This window comes from Myotis lucifugus, unplaced genomic scaffold (assembly GCF_000147115.1).
Source record: "Myotis lucifugus unplaced genomic scaffold, Myoluc2.0 scaffold_205, whole genome shotgun sequence".
Taxonomy (NCBI): Eukaryota; Metazoa; Chordata; class Mammalia; order Chiroptera; family Vespertilionidae; genus Myotis; species Myotis lucifugus.
Window position 1 is genome coordinate 780,287 of NW_005871253.1, and position 19,178 is coordinate 799,464.

Below are 19,178 nucleotides of genomic sequence, written 5' to 3' on the forward strand. Positions count from 1 at the left end.
CAGCTCATTGAGAGCCATGGAAAGTGAGAGTTCTGAGTGTGGGAGAGGGGAAGAGACCCCCGAGCTGACAGCCTTGGCTCGGAATTTCCACTTCTTTCTCTTAACAGAGCCACGTCCTTGAGCAAGTCCTCAGTCAGTCTGAGCCTCCCAGTCCTCTCTTTTAAAAATGGGATCCTAGTATCTTCCTTTCAGGGCTGTTGAGAGGAGTAAATGAGAAAATGTTTGCAAAGGGCCTGGCTGGGGGTAGACACCACATAGGTACAAGCTATCCTGTGTACATGACCTTACTCGTTACTGCAGAGCTGGGTGAACACCAGACCACTTGAATTTCTAGTTCTGCCGTCTCATGGCTATTTATAACTCAGGACAGCTTGATAACTTCTTGGGCCTCAGTTTCCTCGTTTGTAAAATGGGGGCTAAATACTCAATAACGGGATTAATGTTGGGGTCAAAGGCAGCCGTGGAAGTCAGTGTGACTTTTTTTTTTTTATTGAGCTTTCACTCATAACATACAATTCAAAATCTAATGTGTAAGATTCAGTGGTTTTCAGTATATTCACACATCTCATTCCAGAACATTTTCATTTCATCAAAAGGAAACTCCATACTCATTTGCAATCACTACCCATCCTGCACCCCTTCCCAGTCCCAGGCAACCACTAATCTTTCTGTCGGTATATATTTATCTATCTAGATATTTCATAAACATGAAAACATAGAATATTAGGCCTTTTGTGTCTGGGGTTTTTCATTCAGCATGATGTCTTCAAGATTCATCCATGTTGTAGCATGGATCAGTACTTTATTCATAAAAGGATGAATGAATATTATGCTGAAAAAAAAGTATGGCTATGCCACATTTTATTTATCCATTTACTAACTGATAGAAATTTGGGCTATTTCCACTTTATGGTGATTATGAACAATGTCAATATAATTTTATGAATAGCATAGCAACATACCACTGTAAGGTTTCATTATAAATAATATTAGTAATAAAATTCCTACCTGGGTGAAAAGAAATGAAATGCAATTCATTTGGACACAAAATGAGGTTGCCTGCATGTGAATGGTTTATTTTTACTTAGAGCATGCCATGGTCATTCTTATGATATAGTCTCTTGAGCTTTAGGACTTCATGGTTCTCATATGGAATTTAGTACTTAGGGGTCTGTGCCCAAAGGAAGAAATGCTTTATGCCAGAAGATAGACTAAACAGCATTTAGGATGTTTAGAATCTTTAACAAACTGGGTTAGAAACAGAAGGTGGGGTCTGTTGAGTGTTGTTGAGTTTGCCGTTTAATATTGGGGCTACGGAGTGAAATATAACCTGGTGTTTGCCCTCAGGCTTCCATTCTGGAGGGAAGACAAGTAGGTGGTGATGACAAGATGGGGTATGTGCTATGACAGGCCTAGCCTATGAGGTTGTAGAACCGTCTCTGTTAGGGAAGTTGTGCCGCAGCCATTTGACCCCTGCCGACTCTCTCTTTCCCAGCATGGTAAGACACAAGGACGATGGCTGTTCCCAGGAAAAGGATGTGAAGACCTGCCCCCGGGACTCTGGCTATGACAGCCTCTCCAGCAGGCTCAGCATTTTGGACCGGCTTCTCCACACCCACTCCATATGGCTGCAGCTGAATCTGAGTGAGGAGGAGGCGGCAGAAGTCCTACAGTCCCAGCCTCCGGGGGTAAGACTCACAACCTCAAGGAAACAGGTTGAGGCAGGCAGCGCTGCTGCATCCTTAAAGACAAAAAGACTTGGAGTTCTAGAAAGTTCTTTGCAGCCCGTAGGGAATACGGTTCCCGATGTGTACCTGGGTTGCAGTGCAGGGAAATTCCGGAGGCAGCTCACAGAGCCCTTCACAATTTGTCTTTCTCTCTCCATCTGCTCAGTTGCCCCCAGGAAGTGCAGGACTCCGCAGGACAGCAGGGCACCTCAGTCATGAGGAGGGGCTGCTGCCCAGAGGCCCTGGGCCTGACTTCTTGAGACCAGACATTTAGGAAGAGCCTGGTTGGAGGGGTTTAGTTGTCTCTGTTGTTTTACTTTCATTCTGAGTCTGGGAACCCTTCCTGGGGCCCAACTATCTAACCTGGGACCTAACCTTCAAAAGTTCATTGTCCGTAGACTTGTCGGAAGTCCAATTCAGTTTGTTCACCTACTCCCTACTCAAGTCTGTCTCATCTTAATCAAGACCAGGCCACAACTCTATAGAACTTCCTTAAAAAAAAAGTTATTCAGTGAATGGTATATCTTTTGCTGTCCAGTGTGGTCGCCACTTGCCCCATGTGGCTATTTAAATTTATGTTTATTAAATGGAATTCAATTAAAAATTCAGTTCCTCGGTTCCACTAGCCACACTTGAAGTGCTCACTAGCCACAGGAGGCTACCATACAGGATGGTGCAGAATATAGAACATTTCCATCATCACAGAAAGTTCTACTGGACAGTGCTTGTATGCAATGCCTACTTCCAAAGGAAAGGATGACCACAATAAATCCTAGATAAAGTAAGACTTGAAGCAACACCTGGCAAGAGGTAGACATTCAGAAGTAGGGGGAAAGGCAAGGATAAAATTCCATCAGTAACTGGCTGAGGAATGTAACAATTGGGCAGGAAAATAAACTTTTGCGTTTCCTTTCAGCCAGAGCCTGCCTGTTACCACTTTTTGATTTATAAGTGAGTCTTTGTTTCTCATCTGACAGAAGGCAGACAGGACTAAGAACTCTGTTGGAACATGCTCAGGATGTCAGGCGCGGCATTTGATCATCTTTGCAGAGAATTCCTTGGCCAGCACCCTGGGTTGTTGCCTCTGGTTTTGGTCTGTGTGATCAAGACCCCCTCCTGTGAGGCCCCCACTTGTTGAAGGTTGTGTTGTCTGCTCCTGCATTTCTGCCAAAATTTTTAAAGAAGGCGGTGGCCCTGTTGCTAAGTAGCAATTCCCCTTCTGGTGTCAGGCATGTCCATTCCTGCTGAGACCTTGTGGGGAGCAAGTCAAGCAGGATGTTGTCTCTAGCCACCTACTTGGTCCCTGGCCAGGGCCCGCCTGATGAGATGGGCAGGCTGAGGACAGGAGCAACATGGATCAGGAGAGGCCAGACGCACTGGAAGAAGCTAGAATGCTGAAGAGCAGGAGAAGCAGGTGCGAGAGGGAGATTTGAAAGGCTAGCCATGGTGGCATGGGTTCTTGGGATGCCCATCATCCTTGATTAATGTTCAGTTGAAGATGGGCAACTGTAGACTGTTTCTGTAAAGGGCCAGAGTGTAAATATTTTTGGCTTTGTGGGCCATACAGTCTCTGTCACAACCATTCAAGTCCGCCTCGTAGTGCAGACGCAGCCATAGACAATATTTAAATGACTGAGCATGTCTGACTCAGTAAAACTTTGTTCCTAAGAACAGGTGGCAAGATCGATTTGGTCTGCTGGCCATACTTCACTGACCCCTGATCTCAGGTTACTGAGACTCAGGAAATCGGCCTAGAGGTTGTGCTCTCCCTACCTCCAAGGCTCAAAGAGATCCCCACCTGCATAAGGGAATATGACTTCTTTTCCACTCACCAACAGCGGCCTCTCACAGTGCTTTGGGCTTTTACCCATCGGGATAGTATTTAGGAAACATCTGTTTCAATTTTATTTATTTTTAAAAATATATATTTTATTGATTTTTTACAGAGAGGAAGGGAGAGAGAGAGTTAGAAACATCGATGAGAGAGAAACATCGATCAGTTGCCTCCTGCACATCTCCTACTGGGGATGTGCCCACAACCAAGGTACATGCCCCCGACCGGAATCGAACCCGGGACCTTTCAGTCCGCAGGCTGACGCTCAATCCACTGAGCCAAACCGGTTTCAGCTGTTTCAATTTTAGAGTGTCCTCAAGACCTGGACTCCCAGAACTGGCTTCTAGATAAATTCCATGGCTGCCTCCTCGTGGGTGCTAGAAGGGAAGAGAGAACTATTTCACTCCTTACCAAACACCCCATTCCCATAACTTCCCCTGCAACCCCACCCCCCAAAAATGTTTCTTAGGAGCTATTGACTGGACATACAGAACGCAGTGAAGATTAGGTGGAAAATATAAAGAATCGTAGGGATACGGACCCCGTCCTCTCGATTTTGAATGATGCAGAGCACAGCCTGAAAAGGAGTTGATGGCTTACTTGCCTCTGCAGTGACAGAGGCCAGAAAGGTTTCCTGAGACATCAGTACAGCTTAACCCCTAGAGTGCCGGGGAGCGCACTCACGCTCCTCCTGTCTTTCACCAAAAGGCCGGGAGCGCTATAGCGCTCCTCCTGCAGTGTCACTGTTAGATGCTAGTAGTTCACTCTTTATTGACAGATGGCACCTAAGTGCAGATTACTTATGATGCCGAATGTTTGTAGTTCTAAAATAGACCACGGGCATTTATCTGCCTAATTTCTTACAGGTACTACGATTTTATGAAGTTTACTCAGATTTTGTAGCCCTAAAGCTTCGAAATGGCGTCCAGTTCTAAGTCTGCTTTTATTAGTGATGATGATATTGCTAAATATGTCAATTCTTGCTGTGAAGATGACGATTTTGTGGAAGATATTGGAGAAGGGTGTCCCTCTATTTTAACATTATATGTTTTGTTCAAATTTTTTTCTACTAGTATTTTAGAATACAATCAGCAAACAATATATGTCAAAGATGAAAACAAATGTAGTAAAGGTTTCCTTAAGTTTTTGAATATGTAACTTCATTTACTTGTGATTCATAATTTTTTCCCTAAACTACTGTAAAATCAGCAAAAATGCCTTGGCAATTTTAGCATAGTTCCTAGGACATTGGTTGGCACTCAAAGGGTTAAAGCACGTGCCTGAAGATATTAGGACCTGGATGGAGCTATCGAAAGTGAAGTGAGTCAGGAGTCAATGGACCACAAGCCTTGGTGTTGGCCGTGATGAACTTCAGAGCACACCTACCCACCTTCCCATGGAGCCATCATAGTTGGGCTCCAGTGGATTGTTGCCATGCCTGGTCTTGCCAAGTCATCTCATTTTCCAAGAGAAGCTAAAAATTCAGATTTTAATGTGGAAAAAACAAACACATAAAAACTCCTGTCTTTTCATTGTTAACAACAAATTCAAATCTCTATCACAATTATACCCACGAGCCAAATTAGTCAATGAATTCCCAATTCATCACCCATATTGTTGCCATGTTGCCTGTGTTTAGAATCTAGGCCTCATCAACCAAGACACCCATATAAGACCAAGCCAGAGAATGTGTCACACGAAAACAATCACCAAACTGATAATGCTTCTGTAGAGTAAGGGAGCTCTTACCTCCTGGGGAAGGTTCTGTTGAAGGGAGAGTGGAATTCTGTGGAAGTCAGCTATTAAGGAATTCCATGGAAATCAGTTATCAAGGAATGCTTCATAACCTATGGCATGCTTGCTGCTGACCCCACCTTTCTTAGGGAGCAGTGTCCTGCATTGAGCCTTGCAGTTAAGCTATAAAGGGGGACTCTCTTTGTTGGAGGTATAGAAAATCATATGCCCAGGTTCCAACCTTCTAGATGTTTCCTAAGCTTGAATTTTTTTCCTCCTAGATTTTCCTGGTTCGTAAATCCACCAAAATGCAGAAGAAAGTCCTCTCCCTTCGCCTGCCCTGTGAATTTGGATCCCCACTCAAGGAATTTGCCATAAAGGAAAGCACATACAGTAAGTGGCCACTGGATGGTTGGGTCCTGGTTGACATGGTCCTCAGGCCTCTCAAGCAAGAGGGAAGAGCCTGTGCTTTGAGACAGACAGGCACGGGTCTGAGTCCTGGCATTGCCGTTGGTTCCCTGAATGACTGGGTGGGTAACGTACCCCAGGAACCTCAGTTTTCTCATCTGTATAGTGGGCTGGTAGTAACCTCAGAGAGTTGTTAACAGTTCACTTTAACAACCTATGTGCAAAGTGTGCAGCCTACTGCTTGGCACATGGCAGAGGCTCAATAGAGTTTGGCTTCCTCACCTGCATCCCGGTTAAGCGCAGCATGGATTTGGTGCCCAGGTTTGCTGATGACTAAGCTTCGGGGCAGGCTGTCTTTTTATAGGATCAAATACTGAAACATGTGTCTGCACATCTTTGTGAATAATCCCTTGAGCAGCCATTTTCCTCCAGGCCATCGCTCTTCACTTTTCTGGGAAATGCAGCTAATCAGAGGCAGGATCCATCCCTTTGGAAAAATTAACTAAGTTTTGAGGGGAGAGTGGTGTTCAGTAGCATTGATATTTCTTCCATGGTCCCTGAAAATGTGACGTATTGGGGGGCCAAGTTTCACATTTAAAAGGGAACATATAGTTCCCAGGTGCTGCCAGCCTCCAAGAAGGAGGGGAAGAGAGGTCTGCACCCCAAAGGGAAAGGCTTCATTGAAATCGCAGGTCAGCAGGCTGAAGTGTGAAGGCAGGAGGAGCGCGTGGGGAAGCCTGTGGGCTGTCTCAGTAGCGAGGCTGAGACCAGGATTCTCACTTCTCAGTTTTGACCCAAGTCTCTGCATCAGAAGAACCTGAAGGTATCACGGTCAGTTTAAGGGCAGGTATGGGATTCTCCTCAGACCGGCCTCCATCGTCTCACTAAGCCAATGGCCTGTCCTTGAGTCTGGAGGAGACATTTGCAGCAGAAACGAAACCTCCCCACCTCTGTGTGATCGGCCTCAAGTTCAGCAAGGCCCTGCAATGTTTTTCCTCCAGGTCTCCCAGGGTCACTGGTGCCAGGGAACAACTGCCACGTGCAGGCACAGGAGCGGTCGTGAAACCTGGTGAATGATTCATAGTTTATTTACATGAGGAGGTGATCAGAAGATAGATTTCAAACCTACCATTTTAAAGATAATGAATTAAATACTAGGTGCAAAGGCAATGCTGAATTGGCTTTTGGAAGTCTGCCAGCCAAGAACTTGTTTTTAAATATCTTCTAATATCCAAGGTTAACCATGGTAAGTTAGTCTGGAAACCCCTTTAGTGGCTTTCTTGATGTTCACCTGAGGTCCCTCCCAGCTAAAATGTTTTCCTCCCTCTTTTGTCAAGACCTCTGTCACTTCCTTATTCCTTTCCAGGGGACTTAAAGTGGTTGAAAGAGCTATTTATGCACAAAACATTAAGGTGCCATAACTAGTGACCACAGGCCTTGGTCCCGATGTGATGGCCCCTTCCCAGGCCCTATTTTCTCCTGGAATTGAGGTGAATTGGAAGAGGAACGACTTTTTATAAAAAGAGATACCTGTTTTGTCATGACATTTAGAAAATGTGGTTTAATAATAAATACCACCTTATTTTTGTATAGATTGTTTTCACAGAAATTACTCCATTTTTAAAAATTTCAGTTCCCACTACTACCCTGCTGGAAGACAATGAAAGCACTACTGTTGTCCATTTTATAGATGAGAAAACCAAGGTGCAACGATGTTAACCCACCCCAAATGGTTTCCTCTTATTTCACTCACTAAGTTGTGGTGAGAGTGTGTGTTTCTGTGGGTCTCTCTGTTGTGGTACATGTGTGGAGGCGTAGGTGTGTTTTGGCTGCCACAGAAATGCTAAATAAGCAAAATAACACAACACAAGCAAATAATAGGCAAAATAAATGAGGATATGGTGTGTTATAAAAGGAAGAAAAACTCATTTGATTGAGGAAATGAGAAATCTTCCCAAAGCTAAGGATGTCTGGAATGTTTTGGGAAGAATGACTGCATGAGTGGTACCCCAGCCAACATGGTGTGAGGACTGGTTGGCAAATCCATGAACATTTGAAGTCCAACCACAGGCTGTTCCATCATTCGGAAGACGTACAAATGGCCCACTGTCTTGCCAGACATCTCTTTTCCGTTAGGAAACTTGTGCACTTGGTAGTGGCAGTGGTGGAGGGTGGGGGCACTCTATGTAAATGGGTTTTAGAATTTTTCATACTGAATTTAAACAAAAGCCGACTCATGGAGATCTTGTGTCGTCCTCCAAGTTTTGTGCTCCTTCTGCCGTGTGCCTTTACCAGAAGTGGCCCGTTTTGGTAAAGCGGTATGTAACCCAGGAGGTCCATCTCAGGAGGGCCAAGGGCAGTGGGGGCCTTGGTGGTCCCCAAGCCCTGTCATATGCCGATGGCCTCTCTCTCCAGCCAGACTGGCCCCTTGACCCCTGCCCAACTTTGTATTCTGAACTTAAAAAAGAGAGGGGGTGTGGGGAGGCATAGTTGTGCGATTGGAGTGTGTGCTGGTCTGTTTACCAGGATTGGAGCCCGTGCTCCGAGTGAGTCAGGGACTGCGTTTCCAGGCCATCCACTCCGCACTGGCCCGTTTCCGGCTGGCGTGCACCCTCCTCACAGCTGGTTCTGATAAGCCGCACAGTAGTTGTTGGAGAGCGCTGGGCGCTGGGATGGTCCCGTACACGCAGCAGGCAACAGTGCAGGGGCGGCCTTTCTTTCCCAGAACATGCTCAGGGACACTCAGCTGGTTTCCCAAATCTCTCTTTTCCAGCCTTTTCTCTGGAAGGCTCAGGAATCAGCTTTGCGGATTTATTCCGGCTCATTGCTTTCTACTGCATCAGCAGGTAAGGCCTCTTCTCTTATAATTTTTCAACACCTGCTGGGTATGCACTATAATTGGGTAGAGGGATCTATCAGGTGTACACCGATTAGATGTCACTGGAAGGATTAGCCACTGAAATAAAATGGTCACCAAGCCCACTGTGCCAGGCTTAAGATCAAAATGATTGCTCTGGCCCCTCCAAATGTAAGATCTCATTCATTAGTACGATTATGTTCTCACGCTGCTCCCATGGCTCCTTTTACGGAGACCCGTCAAGCTGGGGAAACACAAACATTCATATACACGCACATGCACACATACGCCCACATGCACACACAGAGAGAAAGGGACCAGTGATGCAAACCGGTAACATTGAAAGATCCTTGATAAATTTTCCGAAAACCCTTCAAGGAGTGCAGTTCATTCTAAAAATGTGGGTTCCTTAGCCCAGCCTACACATTGTGCATCACCATCCTTCAAGGCCACTGGGCGCTCATGGCCTTTTCCTCATTAAAGCGACTGTCTCAGTCGACATGAAGCTAAGCCAAACACCACGAGGTTAGCAAGTGTCAGGAGGGTGGGAGTTGTGCAAGACCTTTTTTTTTCTTTTCTTTCTAGCCATAACAGTTGTTCACATCAAGTGTTTTTTCAGCGATATAGAATCCTGGCTCTTTATCTGCAGCGATGATTGCCCTTCTGAGCTCAGTTGGCCTCCTGTGCTTTCGCAGTTGGAAGAGTGGTGACGGACATGGTTGTTTTCAAAGATCACTTCTCACAGCCTCTCTGAGGCCGAGAAGCTTACTTGGGATTGGCTTATTTTATGTGAATTTAAGGGTCAGGCTATTTCTCCAAGACTGAGTTAGATGTTCCTTGTACCGGTTGGACTAGGCCTTTCAGGGGCAGGTACTAAGCTCTTTGCTCCTGGAGGTCACCAGGCCAGAGGAACCCACACAATCGATGGCCTGAGGATGGGGAGACCCTTTTGGAGGGGGACCCTGTGCTGCTTCCCAGCAGGAAGAAACAAGGGGCTTCACCTAGAATTGGACCAGAGCCCTGTGAGTGTCCCCCAGGGGGCGAAACCTGCCAAGGTGTGGGCAGGAGCCCCTAGCTTGTGTGAGGACACCTGCTGCCCCAAGATGGGAGCTGGCTCAGGAGCCTCCACCGTCCCCAGGGGACCACACCTGGTCTGGCTGGAGGCCAACCAGGCCCTGAGAGTGATTTTCAACACTAACATGCCAGTTAGAGGTAAAGTTGGCCAATAGTTACTCTTCATAGTTTGCTTGTTGGTGACTGCTATTGTTGTGAAACATGGTTACACCTATAAACCAGCATTGGGCAGCAGCACACAAAAGATAACATCTCTCCCCTCATAATAGACTGGAATGCCTGCTGTCCAGGGCTGTTCCATGATTGAAGAAAAATGCAAAAGCTTTTTATAAACTGCAAAGCATGATGGGAACGAATATAATAAGGTGCTTACAGAAAAATCCCAGCGTTGACATTTTGTGACAAGGGAGACCCGTAATTCATTTTCCCATTTATTTCAAGATGCAAAGGTTCTTGATGTTTTTGTTTCTCCTTTTCATCATGTTACTCATTTACTTACATCTGTGTTCTTAATTGATTTGATCCAGTCTTACCAAAATATTTTTGAAATGTCCTAGTTCTGTGGTCGGCAAACTGCGGCTCGCGAGCCACATGCGGCTCTTTGGCCCCTTGAGTGTGGCTCTTCCTAAGCCTTAGGAGTACCCTAATTAAGTTAATAACAGTGTACCTACCTATATAGTTTAAGTGTAAAAAATTTGGCTCTCAAAAGAAATTTCAATCGTTGTACTGTTGATATTTGGCTCTGTTGACTAATGAGTTTGCCGACCACTGTCCTAGTTGGTTGTTAGTACCTGAATATATTCAGGTAGAGAAGGTGGCTGGACTGTCAGCTCTGGCATTCAAACAGAGCATATATGCACGTATGCACTAGATGAGAGAATTCACGGATCAGTAAGCATGTGATTTGCCACACCGGGAGGGCATTGCAAAGTATAGCTGAGAATACAAATAGCGGTGCACAGGTTGGCCAGCGGTGCCTAGTAGCTCTCTGTCGGTTGGTGTCATCGGTGAAGTGTAGGGCACTGCCTGGCAAACTTCTGCCAGAACCACTGGGAAGCTTGTTAGAATTTAGACTCCGACTGGGGCGGGGGGGGGGGTGCGGGGAGGGGGTCTGTGGCAGCGCCTGAGAGCCCATTTCCAATAAGCACCCAGGCGATGAGGCCCATGCCGCTGGTCCTAACCTGCACTTTAAGTAGCAAGAGGTTAGAGGAAATAATTATCATGATTAATTATTAAATATCATTGTCATTTCAGGGGCTTTCCGTATCTGTGCTAGGCACCATTCACACATTAGCTCTAATCCTCATCAAAACCCTGAAATTAGGATCATGAAGACTCTGTGGGTTGGCGAGAGTGAGACTTGCCCACATTCAATTAACCAGGAGCAAGTAATGGATTTGAACTCAGTCCTGCGTTGATACCAAAGCCCATATTTTCCCACTAGCCAGCACAGATCCACAGGCTTGGGGTCCAACACTTCATTTCACATCAGCTCTGTGAGTGGTTGTAGGGACCTATTCATCTACGTTATCCTACCTTCCTGACCTATGGAAAGAGGGACATGTAACTTTCCTCCCAGGGTGTATATGGGCCCCCCATGAGGTAAGGTGCTGGGTGCAATGCAATAGTAGGTGGTCAATGAAGTTAGTGTTCTCCCCTTTAGAAATACGACATGTATAGAGCAAAGTTAAAATAAAATAAAAAACTCTTGGGTGAAATGTTTATACCTAAGATGGCTTTATTTGATCTGTTATGCAAGTTTTAGAATCAGGGCCCCTTTACTTAACAGTGTGTAGGTGAGAAGGAAGTACCCTCGTGTGTGTGTGTGTGTGTGTGTGTGTGTGTGTGTGAGAGAGAGAGAGAGAGAGAGAGAGAGAGAGAGGAGAGAGAGAGAGCGCGCACCTGTGAGCATGTGCTTGTGTGCTTGGAGGAGATGCCGTGCTGGGCCTGACTGGCACATTGGGAGAGGACTCATGTACAACATCTAATTTTCTAGTAGATCAAAGCCTAAAACCACCCATTAGCAAATGGCAGGTGTTGTTTCCTGTCATCTGTGTCATGAAGAAAAAACAAAAACAGTCATGTGATATTTAAGCTCAAGGTACTGCATTGGGCAAGGTAAAAGCTTAAAATAAACATAGGTTGATTGTGTTGTATGTAGCTTTTCTCCCCCAAATTGCCCAATGAAAGTAGATATTAAGTTGGTACAGCCATAAAAACATATTCGCATGGCTCTTAGGCGTTACAAAGTCCTGGTTCCCACTGATCTTCGTGGAAGATTATAACCAGGGTCATGTGTCTCCCGGGTTCAGGCAGCAGCTATTCCAGATGCTGCCATCCCCTGAGGCTCCACCTGCTTCCTCTGGAACAGATGCAAGGTGACAAGTAGAAGGAGGTTCTCACAGCATCTGGGGGCAGGTAAAAGGGTCTTCTGGAAGCAAGAGGTGACCCAGGCTAGACACCCCAGGAAACAGGAGCCTCCTGACTGCCAACTTGTAGCATTTTTTTAAAAAAATCTTTATTATTTGAAAGTATTACATATGTTCCCTGTTTCCCCCATTGACCCCGTCTAGCCTGCCCGACTCCTCGCATTTTTATTAGCAGTGTGTTAGAGCCCTCGTGACACTAGTACATTTATTTATGTTTGGCTCTTTTCATTGACCTTTCTAATTTGTTATTCATTGTCAGCAGCTTCAAGGGTTCCAAAATTCTCAGTCATCCGGATTTAATCCGATGCAGCCAAGAATGTTGCCTAATCTTATAGTAGACAACAAGTTTTTTTTGCATAGTTGATCTCTTCAATGGAAGTTTTTAGGGCATCTTGTATAGACAAAACACAAGCAGAAGCACCAAGTTTTGTCCCTCACTCCACCCCAGCCACGATGGCCCCTGGCTGTTCTCCACACATGCCACACCCTCTCCCACCCTAGGGCCTCTGCTCCTGCTGCTCCCTCTGCCTGGAGAGTTCTTCTCCTCACATTTACTCCCTGGCCACCTTTAGATGCTCAATCAAACGCTATCCTCTCCTGGGGCCGTCCCTGGCCAACTCTCACACGTGAACACTCTTTATTATGCCCCTTTTGCACTTTATTTTTATCCAGGGCACACATCCCCTTCTCGTAGATTCTGTCAATTGCATAATTGTTTATTGCCTGTTGGTGTCCACTTAAATGAAGCTCCGTGCAGGTGGGGACTTTTGTCTGTTTTTTTCCCCACCACCTGGAACAGGGTCTGGCACATCGTAGATGACTATAAACATTTGTTGAATTAATGAATTCATTATAAAACCAATACTACCACTAAAAAAAAATAAAATAACACCATTGTATTGAACATTCATCCATTCATTTATTCAGAACACACTTTCTCCCTGTCTGTTATAGGTAAGGCGTTGTGCTGAGCCCTGTGAAGAACTCGCCAATGCTTAGAGCATGGCCCTACCCCTTATATATATGAAAATGAACATATGTTTATTAAGCCTGCCTTTACCCTTTGTGAGAAAGCAAGAGATCGTGGTCCATGCGTTTTCTAGGGGCAGAACTGTGCCCTGGACATGGAAGCACCCTGGTGCCAGCTCAGCATTTTCTTGTTGGGCCTGTAGGGTCTGCGTTGCTGCAGTGCAGTGTTTGTCGGGCTACACATGGCGCCCGCATGCTGCGTGGTGGCCGGGATGTTGCATGAGGTCCTGTAGATTTGTCTTCCTACTCCAAGTGTGATCTCAGGACAGCAGCATGGCCTTGGAGTTGGGCAGAAATGCCGAATCTCCAACCTCACCCAGACCTTCCGAGTCCGAGTATGCAGTATAACAAGACGCCCCGGGGTTCATGTGCACTTACCCTAAAAAACACAGAGGAACTCTTACATCAATATTCATTGAGAATCTGCCACGTGCAAGGCAATGGGACAATAAATGTTGGTTTCAAATTGCACATTCCTGCCCTGGGAGTTGGGAGCCAACATTCAGAGCATCTAGGAAATCAGTAAGAATGTTTTATGTCTATAATAGATCCACCGACAGTTCCGATATTAACCTGAGGTACATTGTAACTAACCAGGAAGGAAATCTGGTCCTGGGTGTGTTAACACAGGCAGAAGTTTTCCCGGTTAGGCATGATTTGATGTCTACTTAGGACACTTAAAATAGTTTAAGCTAAAATATGTCTAGGATGGAAATAAAAGTAAGAGATAGAAACATGACACATAATTACAAATATTCTCTCTCCTGAAAAATTAGGGACGTTCTGCCGTTTACCTTGAAGTTGCCTTATGCCATTTCAACAGCCAAGACTGAGGCTCAGCTTGAAGAACTAGCCCAGCTGGGACTAAGTAAGTGGGGGCCCCGGCCCAGGTCTCTTTTGAAATGACTCCATGGAGCAGAGTCAATGGTGGGCTGGCTAATGATACATCAAAGAGTAATCCCGACCTCCATGGCAAAACTTCAGGTCCAAGAGGTTCCTGAAGCACATCTTCTGAGAGTCTTTTCCTAAGTCAGATGTTGCACCAATCCGCAAAGGCCCGTGCTGAGTTTGTCTGGGTAACAACCCCCATGGCCCCGCAGCGTCTTTGCGTTTGAGCTATCCTAAGTGTCCTGATGTAACATACACTTCCGCAGTGTGTCATTTCTCTCCTTTCTGGGGCATCTTGCTGGGGAAAGGCAGTGCCTGACAGAAAGGGAAACCCATTGTGGTGCCTCTCACTGCACGGGTTTGAGTCTAGAGGAACCACGGGCATCAGGCATCGATGGAACTCCTGACAGCACAGGCGTCTAGAGTAACATCTGTCGCGCTTCCTCTCTTGTTCAGTTCCGGTCCTGGTGTTCTGGGCCACGTCCCTTAATGCCGCCAAGCATCCTTGCTCTGGCCGGCACTGGCTCCTCCTCCGGCCTCTTGGAGGCCCTAAACCCAACACCGTGCTGCTAGACAGTGGTTGACAGTGGGTCAGGACATACAGTTCACCCAGTTTCACTTCTTTGTCCCACTGTCCTGGGGATTTCATGTGGGCTTAACTTTTACAGAACATTTTCCCTCCTAGATGAGAAGGGAAAATTCTCTTAAGATCATAGGGCTTCGGTCTGCAGATAAACAACCAGGCCATAGTCTTTGAATGGAAGCTTGCGATTCCAAAGGGCAAGTGCTGGGATTCCTAAGGCCTAAGAAACTATATTTGACCCAGCAAATAAAAATGTATGTGTTGCCCCTTTGGCATATTTTTCTGTTAATATAAACTTGTTTTGAAGCCGATGCGGTTGCCAAGGGAGCCTGCATAATTCGTAGAGAAGCCCGGAGGTAGATTCAGATTCGGTCCTGCAACCCGGATTGCTCCAAAAGAATTGCCCAGTGTGTCTGGAGCCTGGCCATGGGCAGTTGGGTAGTAGGATTGGGGAATAGAATCCTGCTGAAAATATCAGGGCTGTATAAATGTCCCCGCTGAAAAGCTATGCCATCTCCTACAAACTGAGTTTTACACACCTTTAGCGTTTTAAACAGTTCCTGAATTTAAGTTAATATAACCAGGTAGACTGCAGACCCCTTGAAGACATGCATCAGGGCTCAGTTTTTTCTTGTGACGTCTGTCCCCATAACTCCTGGTTTGGGGTTCAGCGTGCAGTGTATGCTTTGTGCTGACGCAGAAGGACTGAAGCGTCATGGGCAGCAGTAGTGCCCTGCAAAGAAAAAGGCAAACATCACCTGTGTTAGCCCTGGCTGACAGTCGGAGCAGTTCCACCAAGACCCTCACTGGCCGATAGAAACACATAGAAGGCCAGCCAGTGTGTAATTTTTAATTTCCTAGTAGCCACATTAAAGAAAATTTAAAGGACATGAGTGAAATTAATTTTTATAATTTGATGAAAGATATCTGGAATGTTATTTCAACATATAATCAATATTAAAATATTAATGAACTATTTTACATTCTTCTTTTCATACTAAGTATGTATTTTCTCCTTCCAGCATATCTCTGTTTAGGCACTACATTTTCAACAGAAATACATGATGTGCATTTAGATTTCATTAAATTTACGGTTGAAAAAGTAGATTCACATACCCAAATGCCAAGCCTACTTCACAGTTTTCCAGGAGCATCAGTCTTTAAATCTGAATTAAGTAACATTAAATAAAAGTGAAAGCTGAGTTTCTCTGAGGCACGAGCTGGATCTCAAGTGCTCAACAGCCATAGATAGCGGACTGTTGGCTGTCGTGTTGGACAGCACAGAACGAGAGGGAGGGGAAGGAAGGATGCGAGAAGGCAGGTGACACGAGCCCCCGTGTCAGGCGTGTTTCCATCACAGACAAGGCAGGGCAAGTGCTCCCAATATCAGTCTCTCCCCACACCCCATGACCAGCCATTCTGGGCCCACAAGAAAGAAACACATTGTAAGCAAACACAGCAAGGCAGAGCTAGAGAGAGAGAGAGAATGACCTTATTCCAGATGGAAATTACAGCAGACAGCACTGCCTTCCTCGATTGGCATGGAAAACTGAGACCCAGCTGGTAAAGGGGACTCTGGCAGTATGACTTGCAATAGGCAACATGTACTGCTCCAAAGAGTGTTGAATATGTATAGCTCTGGGTGAGGAGGTTATAGGATTTGGGGCGGATGGGCAGCAAACCACAAAGATAAATGGTTGAACTTGGACTTGGCATTTGCATAAGTTTGCTGTCCTCGTTTTTGCTGATGGGACCCATGAGTATATTTTTTCCTCCTTTTGGGTTTTAATGCTGAACACGTAAAACCCCAAGCGGATTGTGTAACATCCCTCAGGCCCCAGCTGCTCCTCCTGCCCATTAAAGGGGAACTGCCCGTCCTCTGTGGAGGGCATCCCAGGAGAAGTAGGTTGGGGAGGGTGCTGTGGCTTTGAGAGTAGCTTGGTTTTTGTAACGTCAGGGAGCCCTCTGGCCTTTTCTAAGCTTATACTGTAAAAAAAAAAAAAAAACACTGTATCTGGTTCTTTTTGCCTCACCTGGGAGAAGGCTGGGCTGGCTTTGTATGCTGGCCAAACCATTTCTCAATGGTTTGAAGGTGAAAATCCCTGGCGCCTGCCTGAGCCCACAGCTGGGCCTGCAGCATTTCTACCCTCCCAGTAAGGGAATGATGCAGTTAAAGCACACAAAACAGAAACAAAACAAAAACACACAAAACAAACACCAACAAAAGTGCTTCCCCTTCCATTGTGATTGTCATGAAACTGTGCTTTTTTTATTTGTGAAGGAATGACCCCGTGTACTGTATTTACATTCTTGTGTTCACTGATAATGACTTTCAGATTTTTGGAGCTCTCCAGCTGACAACAAACCCCCAAACCCTCCACCTCCCCATAGGCCTCCCTCCTCAGACGGTGTTTGTCCTGCCTCCCGCCAGCTCTGCCTTATAAATGGAGTGCATTCTATAAAAACCAGGACGCCTTCGGAGCTGGAGTGCAGCCAGACCAACGGAGCCCTGTGTTTTATTAATCCTCTTTTCTTGAAAGTGCACAGCCAGGACCTCAGTGGAGGCCTGAAGCGGCCCTGCACAAGGACTCCCAACGCGAATGGCACCGAGAGGCCTCGGTCCCCCCCACCCAGGCCCCCGCCACCCGCTATTAATAGTCTGCACACAAGCCCTCAGCTGTCCAGGACTGAAACCCGGGCGGGCATGCCAGAAACAGTCAACCATAACAAACATGGGAACGTAGCTCTGCTTGGAACGAAACCAACCCCCATCCCTCCACCCCGGCTGAAGAAGCAGGCTTCTTTTCTGCAGGCGGGAGGCGGCGCAAAGACCTTGACCAGCAGCCAGCCTGGCGGGGACCGGGCTCGGGAGCTGCCGCAGGAGCAGGAGCCCAGCGCAGCTGGCAGCCCAGGTGGCGCCCCGCCTGCCGAGGCCCCGGGGGATTGCACAAGGGCCCAGCCCGCCTGCTCTGAATCACGGCCCCCGTGGCATGGAGGCAGACAGAGGCTCAGCGACATGAGCATTTCCACTTCCTCCTCCGACTCGCTCGAGTTCGACCGCAGCATGCCTCTGTTTGGCTACGAGGCAGACACCAACAGCAGCCTGGAGGAGGACTACGAAGAGGAGAGCGATCAGGAGACCATGGCCCCCCCCATCAAGTCCAAAAAGAAGAGGAACAGCTCCTTCGTGCTGCCCAAGCTCTTCAAGTCCCAGCTCCGCAAGATGAGCGGGGTGTTCAGCTCCTTCATGACCCCCGAGAAGCGCATGGTCCGCAGGATCTCCGAGCTGTCCCGGGACAAGTGCACCTACTTCGGCTGCCTGGTGCAGGACTACGTGAGCTTTCTGCAGGAGAACAAGGAGTGCCATGTGTCCAGCACGGACTTGCTGCAGACCATCCGGCAGTTCATGACCCAGGTGAAGAACTACCTGTCTCAGAGCTCGGAGCTGGACCCCCCCATTGAGTCGCTGATCCCCGAAGACCAAATAGGTAAGTGCCCACTTTGCCTTTATGTAGAGGCACGTATATGATACAGTAACCTCGTAGGACAGTGCATTCTGTGTTCGCCTGCATGAAGACTTCTCTGGGAGTTCAAAACATCAGCATACTCTGCCTCGCCCCAGTTTGAATGCCAACTTAGCTTCTTAACGTAGACCTCACAGGGCTGCTACCAGTCAGGCTGGAAAAGTGGGAGCTGCTGATGGGAATGCAGAATGGTTCGGCTCGGGGATCAAGTTTGCTTTCTGAGCATCCGGTTGCCGTCTGATGTTGTGCTGTGTGTGTGAGACCCTTCTGCTGAGGGTTTTCTGAAAGTGGCTCTCCACAGGCTGTGCACGCACAGAAAGTTTTGTTTGCTGTCTTTGGGGGCGGGGGCAGTGGGTGTTCGGTTTTGCTTTGTTTGGGAAGGACTTTTTATTGAGGCATCGCTTACATTCAGAAAAGCGCAGCGATGACAGTGTGCAGCTCAGCAAGTAGAACATGACCAGCATCCAGAAGACCCCTGTCACCCTGGTCCCCAAAAGACTTCTGATATTACAGAATTCAGTGACAAGCACCATTTTGCAGTAAGGGGGGGGGGGGAGTTTATTTTGTGTGCCTTTAAAAAATAAGTAACAGTTTGGAGGTCACATGAAAGGTGTTTTCTCCGAAGTCAAGGGGAAATACTTTCTTTATAACCTCATTGAAAGGCTGAATTGGTAGTTACTTTGGCCAAGGAAAATTTGAACTTGGCAGGCAGTCTTTTTTTCCAGGGTGAGAGTGTTGAAGGCTTTTTTTTTTTTTTTAATTTCAGAAGGTTGACTCTAAAAGACTAATTTCAGAAACCTCATTCACTGGGCAGCAACAGCCAAAATAGCTCTCAAACTCTTCCAGGCAGTTCAGAAAGCTAAACACAAGTTTCTTCTTTCTGATTGGGGCTGTTTGTTGAAAGTAGTACACAGTATATGGTAAGGAGTAGTCTCTCTCTCTCTCTCTCTCTCTCTCTCTCTCTCTTTCTCTCTCTCTCTCCCCCCCCCCCCCCCTTTGAGTGAGTTTCAGCAGTTCTTTGATTTTCTCACAACGGAATCAAAGCCTTGTTTGTTTTTCTGTGGTTGGAGCCTGGGTCCATGAGGCGTGGT

At 46.6% G+C, this 19,178-nt stretch overlaps 1 protein-coding gene across 11 annotated transcripts in view; it reads left to right on the forward strand.

The window, feature by feature from the left end:
- The window catches only part of RIN2 (Ras and Rab interactor 2), a 207,812-nt gene that overhangs the window by 160,624 nt on the left and 28,010 nt on the right, over positions 1–19,178 (forward strand). For all 11 annotated transcript variants that reach the window (XR_002831377.1, XR_002831378.1, XM_023761273.1 and 8 more), the window contains 5 exons: positions 1,496–1,688; positions 5,577–5,688; positions 8,477–8,549; positions 13,869–13,960; positions 16,900–18,051. Coding sequence is in view for 9 of the 11 variants with exons in the window: in XM_023761273.1 (XP_023617041.1) it covers positions 1,496–1,688; positions 5,577–5,688; positions 8,477–8,549; positions 13,869–13,960; positions 16,900–18,051 (1,622 nt within the window). In the remaining 2 variants the exon portion in view is untranslated. The remainder of the gene's footprint in view (positions 1–1,495; positions 1,689–5,576; positions 5,689–8,476; positions 8,550–13,868; positions 13,961–16,899; positions 18,052–19,178) is intronic.